Source organism: Neophocaena asiaeorientalis, unplaced genomic scaffold (genome assembly GCF_003031525.2).
Source record: "Neophocaena asiaeorientalis asiaeorientalis breed wild unplaced genomic scaffold, Neophocaena_asiaeorientalis_V1.1 scaffold14, whole genome shotgun sequence".
NCBI classification, from domain to species: Eukaryota; Metazoa; Chordata; class Mammalia; order Artiodactyla; family Phocoenidae; genus Neophocaena; species Neophocaena asiaeorientalis.
This window is the reverse complement of record NW_020175192.1, coordinates 5370309-5388094: the sequence shown is the minus strand read 5'-3', so window position 1 is coordinate 5388094 and position 17786 is coordinate 5370309. Positions and strand designations below refer to the sequence as shown.

At 43.1% G+C, this 17786-nt stretch overlaps 2 protein-coding genes across 3 annotated transcripts in view; one reads left to right on the top strand and one right to left on the bottom strand.

The window, feature by feature from the left end:
- Positions 1-137: 137 nt before the first annotated feature.
- On the bottom strand, positions 138-9953 carry LSM1 (LSM1 homolog, mRNA degradation associated). Its single transcript, XM_024765003.1, has 4 exons — positions 9527-9953; positions 5550-5618; positions 4067-4182; positions 138-686 (listed from the first exon to the last, which is right to left on the bottom strand). Exons 1-4 carry the CDS (start codon positions 9570-9572, stop codon positions 516-518), a joined length of 402 nt encoding a protein of 133 aa, XP_024620771.1. The 5' UTR covers positions 9573-9953; the 3' UTR covers positions 138-515.
- A 144-nt stretch (positions 9954-10097) lies between these two features.
- The window catches only part of BAG4 (BAG cochaperone 4), a 28564-nt gene continuing 20875 nt past the window's right edge, over positions 10098-17786 (top strand). For both annotated transcript variants that reach the window (XM_024765103.1, XM_024765104.1), the window contains exon 1: positions 10098-10388. In XM_024765103.1, the coding sequence (XP_024620871.1) occupies positions 10119-10388 (270 nt within the window). In that variant the 5' untranslated portion in view covers positions 10098-10118. The remainder of the gene's footprint in view (positions 10389-17786) is intronic.

The following is a 17786-nucleotide window of genomic DNA, read 5'->3' as shown; positions in this document are numbered from 1 at the left end:
CTTATCAGAAAAAAACATGACAAGGGGAGGAGGATCCACAGGATATCTGGTATGAAAATATTCCTTCATAAGTAACTAGTAGGTTGGAATTGTGACAGAAGGGAGATCCCAGCATGTGTGTGTATGGACTGCTTATACCTTTGATAGCAGAAATTTAATGACTATTCACTGAAGGCAACTCAAACTTGGGAAATAATAACATTGCAATTTTGAGATTCATATTTTATTTACAAGCAAATGAATATTCCCTGTAACCATTAATTTGGGGGGAGAAGAGCAATATAAAGAAGTAGTTGCTGGCTCCACAGTGACGTGTGAAAGGAGTCCATGCCACTGTTTCTTTAAATGATTTTGTTATTAAAAAAACCAAAACAAAACGATTTCTTCACGTTGCATATGTGAAAGAATTCCAAATAAAAATGACTTTTCAAAGCTCTGCAGTCTCTCGTCAAATGTGTCACTTGGTTTGATGACAGCCCCTGCTCCCCAAGAACTACAGCCTCTGAGCAGAAGACTTAATACTCATCAAGAGTATCTGCTCGAGGGATAGACAGGCCTCGATCCTTCAGGGCCTGGACTTTCAGCTTCTCGGCTTCCAGCTTGGTCTGCTGCTCCACCCTCTGTTCTTCTAGGATTTCTTCAATAGACACTTGCTGGAGGGGTGTGTCACTCTCCTTTTCCAAGTCCTACAAAACAAGCAGGTTTGGAAAACTTCACCTGATGACCAAGAATAGAAAACATCATAGATCTAAAGGCAAACCAGTTCCTAAATGGATTCCTATATCCAGCTTGGGTTATTTTTTGTACTTGAGATAGGGCAGAAATATCCTATAGACAGATAAATTTTACAAAGAAATGGCTGGCAATGCTCCTATAGAACACATGTGAGTGTGGTTTAACAGGGATCAGTATCGGCATGTATAACAAAGCTTTCGTGTATCCAAAGTAAAGTCCTACATTAGACAAGTACTCGTTCTCTTAAAAAAAAAAAAAAAAATTAGGGCTGCTTACAGCTATTTCCCCAGCCCCCGGGAATCCAAGAAAGAAGGTACTGAGGTCAAGATGGCTTAAAATAAATTTTGTACTTATACATGATCAAAGTCAGCCTAATTTCTGGGGGTTTGTGCTCAGTAAGAAGGTAGAGAACACTGATTCAAAGTAGCACCACCACCTGCCCCCCTCACCCCCCGGGCCACACCCGGTCCTGGCTCCATCCCGGGCCAAAGGCAATAAACTGTCCCTCTGCCGCATTAACCAGGAGTTGTTACATTATAACACAGGACTTCTTCCCCCTTCATGGCAACAAGTCTTCTAGAGAAAACCTCAGCAGACCAGTTAGGTTACTAAACCATTTTGGCCCCAATGTATTTCTCGCAAATATTGGCTACTTTTCCCACTTAATATGGCATAATATGCTTAATATTTTTATTTTTGAACACCTTCTAAACATTTGATAACCAATTTTATAATGCAGAACCTTGCTATAAAATTATCTATCTACAGGGCTTCCCTGGTGGCGCAGTGGTTGAGAGTCCACCTGCCGATGCAGGGGACATGGGTTCGTGCCCCGGTCTGGGAAGATCCCACATGTTGCGGAGCGGCTGGGCCCGTAAGCCATGGCCACTGAGCCTGCGCGTCTGGAGCCTGTGCTCCGCAACGGGAGAGGCCACAACAGTGAGAGGCCCGCGTACCGCAAAACAACAACAACAAAAACACACAAAAAAACGAAACAAAAAAATTATCTATCTACAGACTCAGTTCACTCTCCTTAAGATGAGTATACAGGTGTCACTCTGTGTTTTAGTAACATGGAAAGCCTATACCGACAGGGCATTCTTATTTCTCATCCTCCTCTCTGACTTTTAATTATAAAATTCTGGGAAGGCATCAACACATACACAAACTCTCCAGACATTCCAGCCGACCACTGGATACTTATCTTCAGATGCTGCTAAGGCCTCGGAACCCGCAGGCAGTGACACAGCAGATGGAGGACTCTCACCAGAAAGGTTAGAATGAAAGCCGCATAAATTACATAAGCAAGCCCTGCCCTGGGTCAAAAGTTAACTGCATCCAGCAAAATATATATTATCAAGTGTAATCTTCCCTCACAACCCATGGGCAGCAGGAGGGAAGATGATGTTCTTGGCTTAGTGTACTACTTCTTGGGCTTTTCAATATTATGTGCTGAGCTGTTCATGTGGTTATGATAATGCTGTTTCCTAACAACCAGCTTATTACTTAAGGCTGTGTGTCTCATCATCCTTGAGGTAGAATCCAGGGACTCTGCAAACAACTGAATGTTTACAGAATCCAAATGGCCTCTAGGTTTGAGTTTTCCTAGAATTGGTTCATAATGTCTTCAAACTTACTACCGATCCATAGAACCATGTAGGCATTTCCTGAACGATATTTCTTTAGTGGCAGCACTATAAGAATTCTGCAGCATCCAAACCATAACATACAAAAAAAAAGAGCACTTTTCTCCACAAAAGGGCTCCCAGGAAACAATGAAGCTTCAAGAATAAACACAAGTTCACTGCTCTTCACATACATCTACACAGGGGCATGTCTGTGCCAATGTGACTGGCACAGAAAGCATGGATGTGGTGTTTACTACTGTACAACTGAAGCACAGTATGCGTGGATATTTTAACTTAAATCTTTCCCCCCACAGCAAAGTAATACATTTCCTCTTTAAAACAAAGAGGTGACAATTCCCGCTGCTTAAACATACATCGAAACCAAAGTATCAACCACAACTATATTTTTAAAATTAGAAAAACTTATTTCATAGCAATACTTGGACAGTATCGATTAGTTGTTTCTAGCTGTTTCCGACATGAGGTCTCTGAACAAACATGACCCTGGCAAAATTACCTCCTTACTTTGTCAAATGGTTTACCATTAAAAACAGCTACGGACCAAACTACTTCACTCCAAAGACTCCTGTAAACGTGATTTAAGATGTGGCTAGGGATTGGGAAACTTTACTGAAAACTTTAAAGATAAAATCAAGCAAACACCAAGGTTTGATCTTCCTGGAAAACCCAATAATCAGAAGCATGAGGACCGAGTCAAAAGTATTAAATAAAGTACTTTTCTTTTAAAGTAAATGTGTCTCATGTAAAATGTGAAATCAAGTTTTATTTTCTTTAAAAATGTCTGAGTACTTCTAATATATATTTTGGGGGAAGAGTTTTCTAATAGTTCACACACACAGACATATAGACCTACAGTAACACCACTTTAGAGGATTTAACTTTTCACCTGCCAGCTGGCTTTCCTGACAACAGATAACAGGTACCTCTCCTCCTTGGCTGGGAGCTAAGTATGCAAGTGAAGTTGAGCCCATCCTCGGAAAGTTAACAGAAAGGCTTCTTCTGCAGCCATTCTTTCCCCTCCCCGCTTTAAAAAACACAGATATCGCACTGTATATGCAGTGTGTCTTTCCCCCAAACACCACTAATTACCTTTATGTCATGAAAAACCATCTGTAAACAATTGTTTAAATGACTGCAAAATATTCCAGTGTTAACAAGCCACATTTCATTGAATTATTCTTCTCCTGTTAGGTATCAAGCTTTAATTTTCTGCTATTAGAGATACAATAACAACATACTAACGAACACATTTGTGCGGGACAGTATTTACATATATATATATATATATATGTATCTATGGCTGCTCCGTGTGGCTTGTGGGATCTTAGTTCCCCGACCAGGGATTGAACCCGGGCCCTTGGCAGTGAGATCGGGAGTACTAACCACTGGACCGCCAGGGAATTCCCATGTAGGACAGTATTTTTTATGATATCAGGTAAAAATCAATGGTATTTTGCTGCTAATGGGATCAAAATCTTTAAAATGCCAGGAGGCGCTGAAACAAAGTTAATTGTTCTCTGTAGCTTTCCTTTTACAATGTAGCTTTCCTAAGCTAATTGGGTGGTTTCCTTGAGAAGCTGGGTGAAGGTGGAAAATATATTTTTTCCTTCTTGAAAAGACAAAAAAGAAACCTAACTGGCATGATTATCAAGAGCCATAGCAGCTTAACAGTTTTCACTTACTATTTCTCCTAGTAGGACCACATTTTCTCCTCTGACCACAAAAATCCCTCGAGGAATATCACCGTATTTTTTGCCCACATGAATACGCTCCACAGTCTGATGTAGCACTAAGTTAGCTATAAGTGTACAGGGAAGAAACAAAGATATTTAGTTCAAATTACTTTATAGGTAAAGGTCCATTACTCAATCAGTTATTTTGAGTAGAAAAGATTTAGCTGAACATGACTTTCAAACTTTCTAGTTCTGGAAAAAGCTAAAATTTCCAACAATCTCTTCCTATTACATCGAGACAAACCACTTCGGAGACTTTTCAACAACTGCAAACTGAGAGTATTTGGGATTATGCTGCACTAATGAGGAGGATGGTGGGAATAAATGAAGAGAATTAAATTCCTCATGAGTTAGTTGCTAATGTCAACATGGCTATAAGAAAATACAAATGACAGGGCACTTGGAAAACTCTAAAGCCCAAACAACTGCAGAAATTAAAACTCTGGGTTTATTTGGAAGGAAACCGTTTTTCTATGTCGCGTGGGTATGTGTGTGTGATGATTTACCGAAGATTTAACTGTTTCAGTACTTAGGATTCATTTAACCCAATGTAGGTATTCATGGATTACGATATAATGGTAACCTATTTTTTCCCTTTGTCAGATAACCATAATCTGGTAATCTGAAAGTAAAGCCACTATTTACCACTTTTCCCTCATGTAGTCTGATGAATTTGACTTAAGGTTTAGAACCACAATCTGTGAAGAATAATTCCTTTTCCTCTTCCAATTGGTGCTGTTTGTCTTACGTGAAGAAACGCGGTATCTGTGCTCTTATCGTCTATAATTCTTACATGTGTTTCAATTATGTTGTTTTTCCTCAGGCCCAAAGCCACTGACCTAAGCAGATGTCCAGCAAATGGTGATATGAACTGAGAAGTTCCTTAAGACAGAAGCAAATATAAAGTCTCTTTAGAAAAATGCAGGAGGCAAAACCAAGACCAAGACCTTGAGTCTAACGTATCCCAAGGTATAAAATCCTGAGCTTAATGTTGGGGGTCCCTAAAAAGCTTCAGCAAAGGCCTCTGACCCACTTTTCATTGGACAGGGAGGGATTACCTTCAGGGCAGGAACTGCTTTGAAGAGTAGTCGCACCCAAGCCAATGTACAAATGAGCAGCTTTTTCAGTGGACTGAGTTTATTTCTATCATCTGGCTCCCTCTAATGGGGAAAATAAAAAATAGTCCAAAACACTGTCAGCGCATGTTCTAATGAAAACCAGGTTTTAGAAATACAAGCTTGTAAACACAAGCTTTTGAACCACCTAATTGTAATTTAGAAAACAATGATGTAATGATTCAAACCAATATTCCATTAAGCCAGACACATGAAAAAAGTTGCAGACAAATAAACTTCGATATGAAATAACACAAAAATACAGTGGGCAGCTCTTATTATCCAGAGTATAGGAGAAGTCCGTGACTAATACGTACCAAATTGATCAATGCTTCTTAAAAAGCCTATAAGCGTCCTTCCATCTCGAAGCAGGACCAAGTGCTTTTCTGGGGAGAGGAAAAAAGATCTTTAAAAAAATGCACTGTTGGGACTTCCCTGGTGGTGCAGTGGTTAAGAATCCGCCTGCCAGTGCAGGGGACACGGGTTCTAGCCCTGGTCCAGGAAGATCCCACATGCCACGGAGCAACTAAGCCCGTACGCCACAACTACTGAGCCTGTGCTCTAGAGCCCGCGAGCCACAACTACTGAAGCCCACGTGCCTACAGCTCGTGCTCTGCAACAAGAGAAGCCACTGCAATGAGAAGTCCATTAGCCTGTGAGTTTACAGGGTAACAACAAAAACAAAGTTCATAGCAGATTAAGCTCTACCACTTCTTCTTCCAGTGTATTTAAGGCAGAGTTCACTGAGGAATTAGAGGGATGACCCCGGCAGCACGGTGTTTAGATGCGAAGACTGGTGATGGAAGAATCCGAGGAGGCGGCAGAGTGGGGAAGGACTGGGCACGTAGTCAGGGGGCCTGACCGACTGGTTCTAGATGCTGATGCTTGACAGTTAAACCCTCTCAGTGTCATGTCAGTTTCTATACCTGCAAATTTGGAAATTGAATCTAGGTGATCTTTATGATCTTAATTCTAGAATTATTTTCCCCTCAACTGAGATGGAGAGCTTCTATTTCACACTCTGGAATCAGGGAAGGTTTTAAATAAAAAAAATACCTCAGACATGCAGAATGAGGATACTGATAATAAAACTAGAGCAAAAGTTCAATAAAATTTATGGAGAGCTATGTGCTGTTCTGGGGCCTAGATATAGAGTAGAGCAGGGGTCCCCAACCCCTGGGCTGTGGACTGTTGTCCGAGGCCTGTTAAGAACCGGGGCCGCACAGCAGGTGAGAGGTGGGCGAGTGAGCGAAGCTGCATCTGCCGCTCCCCATGGCTCCCCACAGCTCGCATTGCCGCCTGAGCTGTCCCCCGCCCTGCCACCCAGTCCGTGGAAAAACTGTCTTCCGTGAGACCGGTCCTTGGCGCCAAAAAAGGTTAGGGACCGCTGCGGTACAGAATAACATTTAGAGTCACCAACCTTATGGAACTTACATTCCTGGTGGAGAAAGTCAAACAAATTTTTAAAAATGCCCTATAGTGCGTAGTCCAGCGGAATAATAAACAAGATAGCAGGATGAGAAAAAGAGGGGAAGAAGCTACTGAAGAGAGGGTGGCTAGGGAAAAGCTCTCTGAAGAGGTGACCCTGAGCTGACACTGAAGAATGATAGTCCGTCAATAGAATAGGTAGCCAAAGTCATTCATTTGTTCCTTAATGCCACGGATAAAGTACTTTCTAGATGCAGAACAAGGAACAAGACAGTGATTCTTTCCTGAAGGAATTTATAGGCTTTCTGGGTCTATAAGCACCACAAGAGAGCAAATCTTAATTATGTGAGACTGAGAGAAACTATATCTAGCTGGAGCAGGTATCTGAGTTGGACATTTTTGGCCATAGGAAGAGTGACAGGGAAGGGGAAGAGGAGGGAAATCTGTAATTGAGGCAGAAGAAAAAAGAGCTATGTATCCAAATGTCTGGCGAAAAGTTGAGGGTGTGAAGGGAAATAACAGGAGATGAAGTCAGAGAAGTCCTGGGAACAGAGGCTGAGTCTGGATGTGACTTTCCTGGGAGCAGAGGCTGAGTCTGGATGTGACTACACAGGGAACAAGAAAACTCTGAAGATTAAACTGGCAGAAAAGAGAGAACGGTTTTGAGGCTAGACCCAGAGTCTGAGACATGAAGAAGAGACCTGAACCAGGGGAGAGATAGGAAGGGAGAGGATGGGAGGACCAAGACACTGCAGTTATAAGGGATGGGATTTGTCAGCCAAGTGTGTTTGTATATGTGGGTATGTGTGAGAGAGTGGGGTGCTGAAGAGATGAGTTAAGGAAGATGTAGGAATTCTGAGTCATCATGTCAGGGAGGACCATTTACCAAGAGCTGGGAGTAAAAGAAGCAAGCTCAGTGGAAGGTGATTAGCTGTAGTGATTCTGAAGTGGTATCAGGACACCTATGTAGAAATGTCAACTGGCAACTGGAGATGTAAGACTGGCCAAAGAAGTCAGGATCGCAGCAGTTTTTGAATAAGTCCACAAAGAGGTGATATAATAATTAAAGTCCAGGAGCCCTCCTAGAGATTTAAAGAAAGAAGCAAGCCAAAGATGGGACCTAAGTGTACATCTATTTTAGGGAACAATAACGGTTGCAGAGGTAAGAAAATCAAGTACCAGTGTTGGAGAAATCAAGAAAATGAAGAATCCCGTGGTAACGGTATCACAGTGTTGCAGAGGAGACGGAAGAGCTCGGAGAAGTGCATCAGAAGGTGTCTTTAAGACTGCAGTTTCAGTAGTGTGTTGGCAAAAGAAATCAGATTGCAGGGGTAATAGAGGTAGGTGGTCTATTGCAGGTGGTCAGGAAGTAGAGTTAAAATGGAAGACTACTCAAGAGGTTTGGGGGTAAAGATGTGAAAAAAGGGATGGGAATTTGATGGTGAAACACAACTGAGAAAAAATTCGACAGACAAGAACATACATGAAGGGGAGGATTCAGAGGGGGAGCGAGAGAGAATATGAGAGCAACAGGATATTAATGGAAGAAGGTTCCAGAAGCAGTGGAAGGAAAGAGAAATAAGACACAAACTGAAAGGGAGGAATACTTCCTATTCAAATGAGAGGATGAGTGAAAATAGAGAAAGACTGAGGAAAGTGTCTGAGTGTCACAGTGAAGGGTACATATGAAATGGTTTCAAATCTTTCAGTAAAGGAGGAGCTTGGAATCTGCACAAAAGGGGTTAGAGGCTTGAGAAAAGCAATTATTTTTAGTAGAATGGCAGGATGTGTTAGGGGCCTCAAATAATTCAGATACATAACAAGAGAGGTGAGGGCAAAAGGGCATCCTCAGATAACTAAGACTGAGGATTTCACCACCCATTACAGACAGGCTTGTACAGTGGTTATTCATACATGACTTTGGTCCAACCTACATTTCCCTTCAATAGCAAAATCACTAATTTGGATCTAAAAAGTGATTTCAAACGACAGGAAGAGAATTTAATCATAAACTCACTCTTTAATTTACATACATAGCAACTGTTGAGATTCCGGTAACTTGTTTGGAACTGTGCGTAAACCGTTTTGCAGCAATTACAAGTTAATGAGACAGATCACACGATTGAGACTTTAAAAATGTTTAAGGAATAATTCACAGATGAGAGTTTGGAAAAAGGAAAGACAACTGTACAGAAGTGAGCTCCTCTTCAGGACAGTGACTAGGAATAAGGGCGCTCTTAATAAATGCGAGAGAAAACTGTCTAACAGAAGAAAAAAGTAAGTTTGAAGTGAGTGACTCAAGTCTTTCTGGAAAAAGCAATACCTGGTCCGGCAGTGGTCTCCATTACCATAACCCTAAAGTCTAAATACCCTCAACGGTAAAAGATTGCAAACGGCCACACTGCATAAATCCTATGTTTAGTGCTAATTAAGTCCAACTGCTGTTGTATTACTCTTTTCGTTTCTTGAAGAATCCTTTCTCTAAGAATTCTCATTCATCCACCAGTAACCACCTGGTACTTCGAAATGCCGCAGGTGGGAGATAATGCACCGGGGAGGCGGCCAACTTTCACACTTGGGCCTCAGCAGCCGCATCCCTGAAAAGCAGAAGTGAATTCCACAGCTTCCCCGGGGGCCGGTGAAGGCTGCGAGAGACAGGATACAGAGAGCAGGCTAGGAGGTGGGCAAACGGTGTGTCCCGTGGCTCCTGCATCCTGTGGAAGATGCCAACGCCGGACGTCCAGAACCTTACTAAAAACACACCGACCCCAGCCCAGACTCATTCTATGAGCTCCCTCCTAAGAGGCACCCTCCTGGGAAGAAGGGTCTCACCCCATACTTCACTCGGAGGAGATGAACTACTCACTGTCGATGTCCTCGATGAGGCTGGCGGTGCCAGGCATATAGTTCATTTTGAGTTGAGATAAGGCTGCAATGTATAGTGGCGGTGGGCCAGCGCGACCAACACGTCCTTCCTCCTATCGCAGTCGCCGCCTCAGCGGGACCGGGACAGGAACCCGGACCCGTACCAACTCCTCGCCCCGGCTATCAGCAGCCGGGGCCTGCCGGAAACGCCACCATATTACCCCCACCCACTTCCGGCATCACGTGCCCGTCCTCAAGAAGAGGCGGGGCCGTAGCGCGGTCCTGGGATACGCTTTCCGCAACCCTGATAAGAGGGGAAGAGGAATCTAGATTGGATAGACAGTGGGGAAATGTGTTCTCCCTTTTAAAGGAACACGGGGCCGCCCCTCGTTTTCCTGCTTCCCAGACCCCAGAGCCAAGGACCTCCGTCCTTCCACTCTCAGGACGCGGAAGCTGAGGGGGCGGGACCCGGCCTGGGATTGGCTGTTGCCGGCCGACCACCCCTTCCCTGCGGTCCAGTCGCGCTCCCCCGCAGGCGCCTGCGCAGTGGGCCGGCCTTGGGGGGCGGGAAGCGCCCGGGGGCAGTGGAGCCGATGTCGGCCTTGAGGCGCTCAGGCTACGGCCCCAGTGACGGTCCGTCTTATGGGCGCTACTACGGGCCTGGGGGTGGAGATGTACCCGTGCACCCACCTCCGCCCATATATCCTCCCCGCCCCGAACCCCCCCAGCCTCCCATTTCCTGGCGAGTGCGCGGGGGCGGCCCGGCTGAGACCACCTGGCCGGGAGAAGGCGGAGGAGGCGATGGCTACTATCCCTCTGGAAGCGCCTGGTCGGAGCCGGGTCGGGCTGGAGGAGGCCACCAGGTAAGATTTGCGCCATCTGTCCCAGGGGGGTCCGACAGGGTAGTCTTTGGGGGTGAGGGCCATTGGGATTGATACACCTCCAAGAGTTTGTAATGAATCGTGTTTCCTGTGTTTTCCTTAGTGGGGCTTTGGAGAGACAGAGACTAGGATCGCGGGTGGGGGGGTGGTTTGCTTGTGTTCTCTTTGCCCCTCGTCTTCTGCTTCAACCATAATAAATGTCTTACCATGAAAGGAGGAAAGAAGATCCTGCGCTGACCTGCGAAGCTGAGTAGCAGGCTGCGAATCTCTCGCCTGGGGACGAGGTTGGGCTGGTGTGGCCCGGCTCTTGCTTTTCGAGTCCTAACAATTTTTCCTGCGTGGCTCGTCAGGTCGGCTCTCCCCGAGGAGAGAGGTGGCTGCAGCCTCCTCCGTCACTCAGCAACCCCTCCCGCCGGGAAGGAACGTGAGGGAAGGAGAGGGAACTGGGCATTTAGCCCTTTGCCCCTAAAGCTTTGCCCCGCATTGGATCACGGATAATCAGTGTAGGAAAGCACCTTTACTTGGATTGTTTTATTTCATCTTTACGGTGACTGCAACTAAGTGTCATCACAGCGTTCCTATTTTACGGTGAAAGAACTGCTGGCTGTGAAAGGTTAACTCACTCAGTATATTCGGACCTCTAACATTTTATTCTGTGTCGTCGTGCCAGAAATATATTTCTGTTTTGTTAATGCAATATTCTTCGTAGAGAATTATCGTTATACGGTGGGGGCATACGTCTCCTTTGCTTCAGGAATTATAACATCCTCCTTGGTTGAAAATGTGATAATGAAATTTCTAAACATTGCTGGTGGGAATGTAAAATGATTCAATGGTTTTGGCAGTTGCTCAAAACGTTAAGCATACTGCTAGGATATTACTCAGCAAGTCTGCTCCTAGGTATACACCCAAGAGAACTGAAAACACGTCCACATGAAAACTGGCACACGCATGTTCATAGCAGCGTTATTCATCATAGCCAAAAAGGGAAGTATCCCAAATGCTCATCAACTGAAGAACTGATAAAATATGGTATATTCATACAATGAAATTATTTAGCCATAGAAGGGAATGAAGTACTGAGACATTCTACAAATGGATGCACCTTGAAAATATGCTACATGAACGAAGACAGTCACAAAGACCAAATATTGTATGATTCCATTTATGTGAAACGTCCAGAATAGGCAAATCTGTAGAGACAAAGATGTGTCATTGCCAGGGGCTGGGGGCCTGGGGACATTGGGGAAGATAGATAAAAGGTATGGGGTTTCCTTTGGGGAAGATGAAAATATTCTGGAATTAGTGATGATGATTGCACAACTCTGAATATACTAAAGACCATTGAATTGTACTCTTTAAAAGGGTGGGTTTTATGGTATATCTTTAAAAATTATATGAGTAAAAACATGTAGTGAGAGGTTAATTGTGAAGAAAGGTCCATAATTTCTGTCTAAATGTAGAATAAGTAGCCGTGGGACTTCAGCCCCATGACAGAGTAGAAAGATGAAATGCTTAGCGTATAGGCAGGCAAACTAGACCGAGGCTCACTTGAAGGGAAAGAGGAAGGACTGCTGAACTGACGACTGCCCGGGCTTGCTATGTTATCAAAACAAAAGTGTGTTTTCAGGTTAAGGTTAGAGAAGTTAAGATCTTACCATTGTGCAGGGAGTTGTCAGGGATTGGTGGAGTGCAGGTGTGCGCACAGGGTGGGTGATGGTGCTGGAGGGATTGGGCTTAAAGCTGGAATGTGTAATGGGCATTTGTAAACCATTTCAAGAGTCTGTCTTTCAGGGTGATGTTTCTGAAACTTGAAAAGTGTTGGATGATAGGTTTTTTTACATTTTAAGTATTTATTTATTTATTTATTTGGCTGCATCGGGTCTTAGTTGCAGCACATGGGATCTTTAGTTGCGGCATGGGGGATCTCATTCCCTGACAAGGGATCGAAATCCGGCCCCCTGCATCGGGAGCGCAGAGTCTTAGCCACTGGACCACCAGGGAAGTCCCTGGATGATGATTTCTTATGCAGCAATAGGAAACTAATAAAAAAGATAAACATGTTGTCACACTTGTTGCAAATTTTTTTTCTAAATTCGTTGTTTATCTTTTGACTTTATTGTGGTTTTTGCCATGTAAATTTTACATATTTATATAATCAAACATGTCAGACTTAAAAAAAAAGGTATAGCAGCCTTTTAAAACCTTACTCTTGGAACTCCCTGGTGGTCCAGGGCTAAGACTCCACGCTCCCAGTGCAGGGGCCCGGGTTCAATCCCTGGTCAGGGAACTAGATCCCATGTGCTGCAACCAAAAGATCCCACGTGCTGCAGCTAAGACCTGGCACATCCAAATAAATAAATATTAAAAAAAATAAAATAAAACCTTACTCCTTAAAAAGTGTGGGCTGTGGACCAGAAGCTTCAGTGTCACTTGGGGTTTTGTTAGAAATGCTCCAGACTTACTGCTACTGCAGTTTAATGAGATCCTTAGGTGATTCATATGCACGTTCATGTTTGAGAAGCATTGCTCGGCAGAATTGAATGTATTGAGATGATGTTGCACTGAACCACTACAAAGGCTTGACTTTATATTAACCTACTTAAATATTGCAGGGGAAAAAACAGAGAACCTCTCCCTGTGTTCTTTCTTTTCTTACCTTGTTAGCTATACTTGCAGCACTGCAGTTTGATTCCTACACTAGCAGCATACGCATCACCTAGGAGCTTGTTGGAAATGCTGTATCTCAGGCTCTGCCCCAGACCTGCCGAATCAGAATGTGCATTTTAACCAGATCCCTGGGGGATTTACGTGTTCCCCCAGAACGAGTCATCTGAGAGTGCTGAGATGCAAGCTGGAAGCTGCAGTTTCTTCTAACCTAAGCTGGGAAGTGATCCACTATCACTTCTGCCGTATACTACTGGTCGTGGAGACCAGCCCCAGTACAGTGTGGGAGGCCACTTCACATGCGTGTGAATGCAGGAGGCAGGGGTCTTTGGGAGCCATCTTGGAGGACAGCTACAGTGGGAGGGTTTGGGGAGACAGCTTAGTTAGGCTCCCAATTAGGTCAGAAAAGAAACAAAAAGGGCATGTGTTTCAACAACGTCTGAATGTAGACAGGTTTATTTTCAACATTTTATTATAAAAATTCTCAAACATCTAGAAAAGTTGAAATTGTATGTGAAAACCAATATATCCACCACCTAGATTCTATGGTTAGCACTTACTATGTTTATCATATGTATCTATCTTATTTTTTGGATGTGTTTCAAAACAAGTTACATAGGGGACTTCCCTGGTGGTGCAGTGGTTAGGAATCCACCTGCCAATGCAGGGGACACGGGTTTGATCCCGGGTCCGGGAAGATTCCACATGCCGCAGAGCAACTAAGCCTGTACACCGCAACTACTGAGCCCACATGCCTAGAGCCCATGCTCTGCAACAAGAGAAGCCACTGCAATGAGAAGCCTGGGCACCACAACGAAAAGTAGCCCCCACTCGCTGCAACTAGAGAAAGCCCGTGTGCAGCAGCGAAGACCCAATACAGCCAAAAATAAATAATTAAATAAAAATAATTGAAAAAAATATTTTAAAAAACCAAGTTACATAGATTCGAAACACATTTTCTTTTTTTTTTAAAAAAAAATTTATTTGGCTGCACCAGGTCTTGGTTGTGGCAGGTGGGCTCCTTAGTTGCAGCTTTGGGATCTAGTTCCCTGACCAGAGATTGAACCCTGGCCCCCTGAATTGCGAGTGCAGAGTCTTACCCACTGCGCCACCAGAGAAGTCCCTCAAAAAATTTTCAAAGGTGTGTATCAACTGCAAGTGAGGGTTGCAGGAGAAACAGAAGGTAATTCTGAATTTTTAATATTTCATAGGATTAAAGATTTCATAGGAATGACAAGAGGAACAGGTTTTTATGGGAAGATATGTATGGTTTAGTTTTTTATATATATAAATTTATTTATTTATTTATTTAATTTTTGGCTGCGTTGGGTGTTTGTTGCTGCACGCAGGCTTTCTCTAGTTGTGGTGAGCGGGGCGCTACTCTTCGTTGCGGTGCACAAGCTTCTCATTGCGGTGGCTTCTCTTGTTGCGGAGCACGGGCTCTAGGCACGTGGGCTTCAGTAGTTGTGGCACGTGGGCTCAGTAGTTGTGGCGCAAGGGCTTAGCTGCTCCGCGGCATGTGGGATCTTCCTGGAGCAGGGCTCGAACCCGTGTCTCCTGCATTGACAGGCGGATTCTTAACCACTGCACCACCAGCGAAGCCCTGGTTTAGTTTTGTACCAAAAGAACTAGTGATTGGTTAATAGAGGAGCTTAAAAAAAAATACAAAGACTTGCCAAGTGTTTATGTACTGCCTTTATTTCATTTCTGCTGAAAGCCAGTTAGTGACGGTGGTTACTGAGAGCCAAGCTCTTGATGCAATGTATGTGATTGATTAGAGAGACATCTGTGATTTTCTGTTTTTGTTTTGTGGTTTTTTGATGTCCAATTTTAGAGTCTGTGGTGTTGAGGAGTTGTCTGGGAACAAAACAATAGATATGGGGCTCAGGAGGGAGACAGGGCTTGGAGACAGTGATTTGAGAGTCATCAAATGGAAGCATAAGTGAATTACCAAACCAGGTTATGCTGCCATTGGAGAGCTTTGAGATCTAGGATGGGTGAGAGAGAGAGAGAGGACCCAGAAGACAATGAGCGAGAATACTTGGATAGAAGGAAAATCAGAATGTCATGTGATACAGACCAAGCGAGGCCACAGTTATTTTGCAGGTGAGTGATATGAGAACTGGAGAGAAGCAGTTGGATTGGCAATTAAAGAGGTATCATTGATTTTAGTGGTGGGAGTTTAAAACAGTATTTAAGTAATGAATGGGGGGTTTGGATGGCAAGAGAAGTGGTGTAAACTGTTAGTAAATGAGAAGGTGGTCACTTGACTGGGAACCAGGATTGAGGGAAGAATTTTTAGGATGAGGTGGCTTGAGGATGTTTGTAAGCAGAAATCAACAGTAACAAAATAATAGTGGGGGACTTTAACACCCCACTTAACACCAATAGACAGATCATCCATACAGAAAATAAATAAGGAAACACAAGCTTTGAATGACACAATAGACCAGATAGACTTAATTGATGAGAGTAAGCTAGTAGATTGAGAAAAAAGATGCTAACAAAAGGATGGAATATGGCTTGGGGAGAAGCAGATTAAGAAGTGACGAAGAGCTGAGAAACCCCTTCCACAGCTAGAGGGGGAGAAAGGAAGCTTTGAGTTGTAGGAGAGGGGCATTGGAGGAGTTCCTGGCTCTTGATGTCCTTGTTGATGAAGAAGGAGGCTAGGTCATCTGAGGGTAAAGGAAGTGGGATGGGATACACTGGGAGCTTGATATGGTAAATGTTGAAGCAGGTGCTGGGGGAAAGGAGGCACTGTAGGGAAGCATGGAAGAGACCCAAATGAGGTTAAAGCTGAGAAATTTGTGATGATGGACAGTACAGGAGCATAAAGTGCTTTTTAGTGATTTTGGAATATATCACTATAAAAATAATTTGTAATGTATTTTTCTAATAATTTTTTTTTTGGTCTAATTCTTACGAAACATATAAACAAACTTGTAAATGGATCTTTGGTAGTACCAGCACTACTGAGATTCCTCTACTGTTAGATTTGCTTGGGCTGGGGTTATTTTTTGGAGGCATGGTGGCAAGTGACTTTGTAAACCATACATCCACTTCTTATGGGACTATATAGTTCTCTGATAATCATGAAAGGCGTTGACTCCAGACGTCACCTGAGATATAGGTATTTTTTCTCAAAAGAGAAGAAAGTAAATAAATTTATTATGTTCTTGCATAATTTTAATCAAATTTCCTTTGTCACAAAAACTTTAATTCACATTATTCCCACTTGTGAAAACCTTTTATCATATTTGTTTAGTTTACATCATCACCTTTGTTTAGTTTCAGACAGCACATAAAATGTTTGGAGAGACTTTGGCACATGATAAAATTGGCAATTTGGTCTATAGAACAGCTGTCAATTCAGCCAGCTTCCTGTGAAACCAAACGCTATTTCATAGAATTAGTGTCATGTTAGAAGGGCCTTGAGCTGCAGACTTTGATTGTTACTGGGGATATTTTTAGATTTGTTCCATTTTGTCCAAAAGGGGAAAAAAAGCAAAGGCAGTCTTTTTAATTAAGACTTAATAAAATTAATAATTTTTACTGCTTCATTGAGGACATTCTTTTTTTTCATATAAAAATTATGATATATTTACATATTGTAAATTTTACCATTTTTAAGGTGTAGTTCTGTGAGTTTTGACAAACGCATATGGTTATGTAACCAGTACCACAATCAAGGTATAAATATTTATCCATCTTTTAAAAAAAGGACTCCTAGGATAAGGTGGAAGATTTAATTTTTATTCATCTCTAAACCCCATTAAAATTACAGAAAGGGAACTGTGTTTCTTACTGTTTTTAAAAGTATTTTATGAACTTATTTGCATAATATATATGTATGTATGTGTACACATAGATATATTCAGTATTTTGAATGTGTCTCAATCAGTTGCTGTCATTCTTTTATTGCTTAAATGATCCCATATGATGCCAATGGGAGCCCCCTCTTCTTGGCTTCTAAGTCCTTTTGGCATGACCCATTGATTTTTGACAGCTTCTTTGATTTTTGGTACAAGATATGCCAGGCTTATTGTATAGTCTGGCCCAGATGTTATAATCAGCCATTCTTTTAAGAAACCTTGTTTTTGTTTTGTTTTGTTTTTTAATTGGAGAATTTTATTTAGAAGCTGTATATGTCAGGATCCAGGCAGGAAAACAGAACCTACACTAGTTCTTTTAAAAGAGAGAATTTGATTTAGGAAATTAGTTAAGTGGGTATTGGAGATCTGAAAAGGTAAAAAGAGAAAATGTAACCCAGAAGATAGTTACTGCAGGAAACAGCCTCAATTCCTGGGGCTGGGGAATAAAGAGAAGAGGTTGGGGGTATGAGAACCTGGAAACTTGGAAGAATGGCCTGGTATAGCTGGCACCGAGGAGACACTGCCGAGCTGGTGCTGGTACCTGTGAGGGAGTTCTCGGGAAACCAGGAGTCTGCAGACTCTGCTGACTGACGCTGCCCTCAGGTTGAAGGGCTTTGCTGGGCTGGCACTGGCAGGAATGGGAAGCAGGCGAGCAAACAGGAGGGAGCAAGTCCATTCTCCCCTCCTCTAACCTAGTGCCCCCTATTGGCAGAACCAAATAGTAAGCAAGTGGCAAAGAGAAATGTTTGCAGACTCCTGATCCTGCATCTCAGAGCCAGTTACAGAATGCTGTGTTTGGAGCTGAGGGCCAGTAGCTTAATAACTGGTACAGAAGTTACAT

Bases quoted from the DNA above. Each gene is read 5' to 3' on its own strand.
- LSM1 (XM_024765003.1), bottom strand. From the start codon at position 9,572: ATGAACTATATGCCTGGCACCGCCAGCCTCATCGAGGACATCGACA. The intron at 5,619-9,526 runs GTGAGTAGTTCA...TCCTCTCCCCAG, and splicing joins CCTCATCGAGGACATCGACA to AAAAGCACTTGGTCCTGCTT. The intron at 4,183-5,549 runs GTACGTATTAGT...GTACACTTATAG, and splicing joins AAGAAGCATTGATCAATTTG to CTAACTTAGTGCTACATCAG.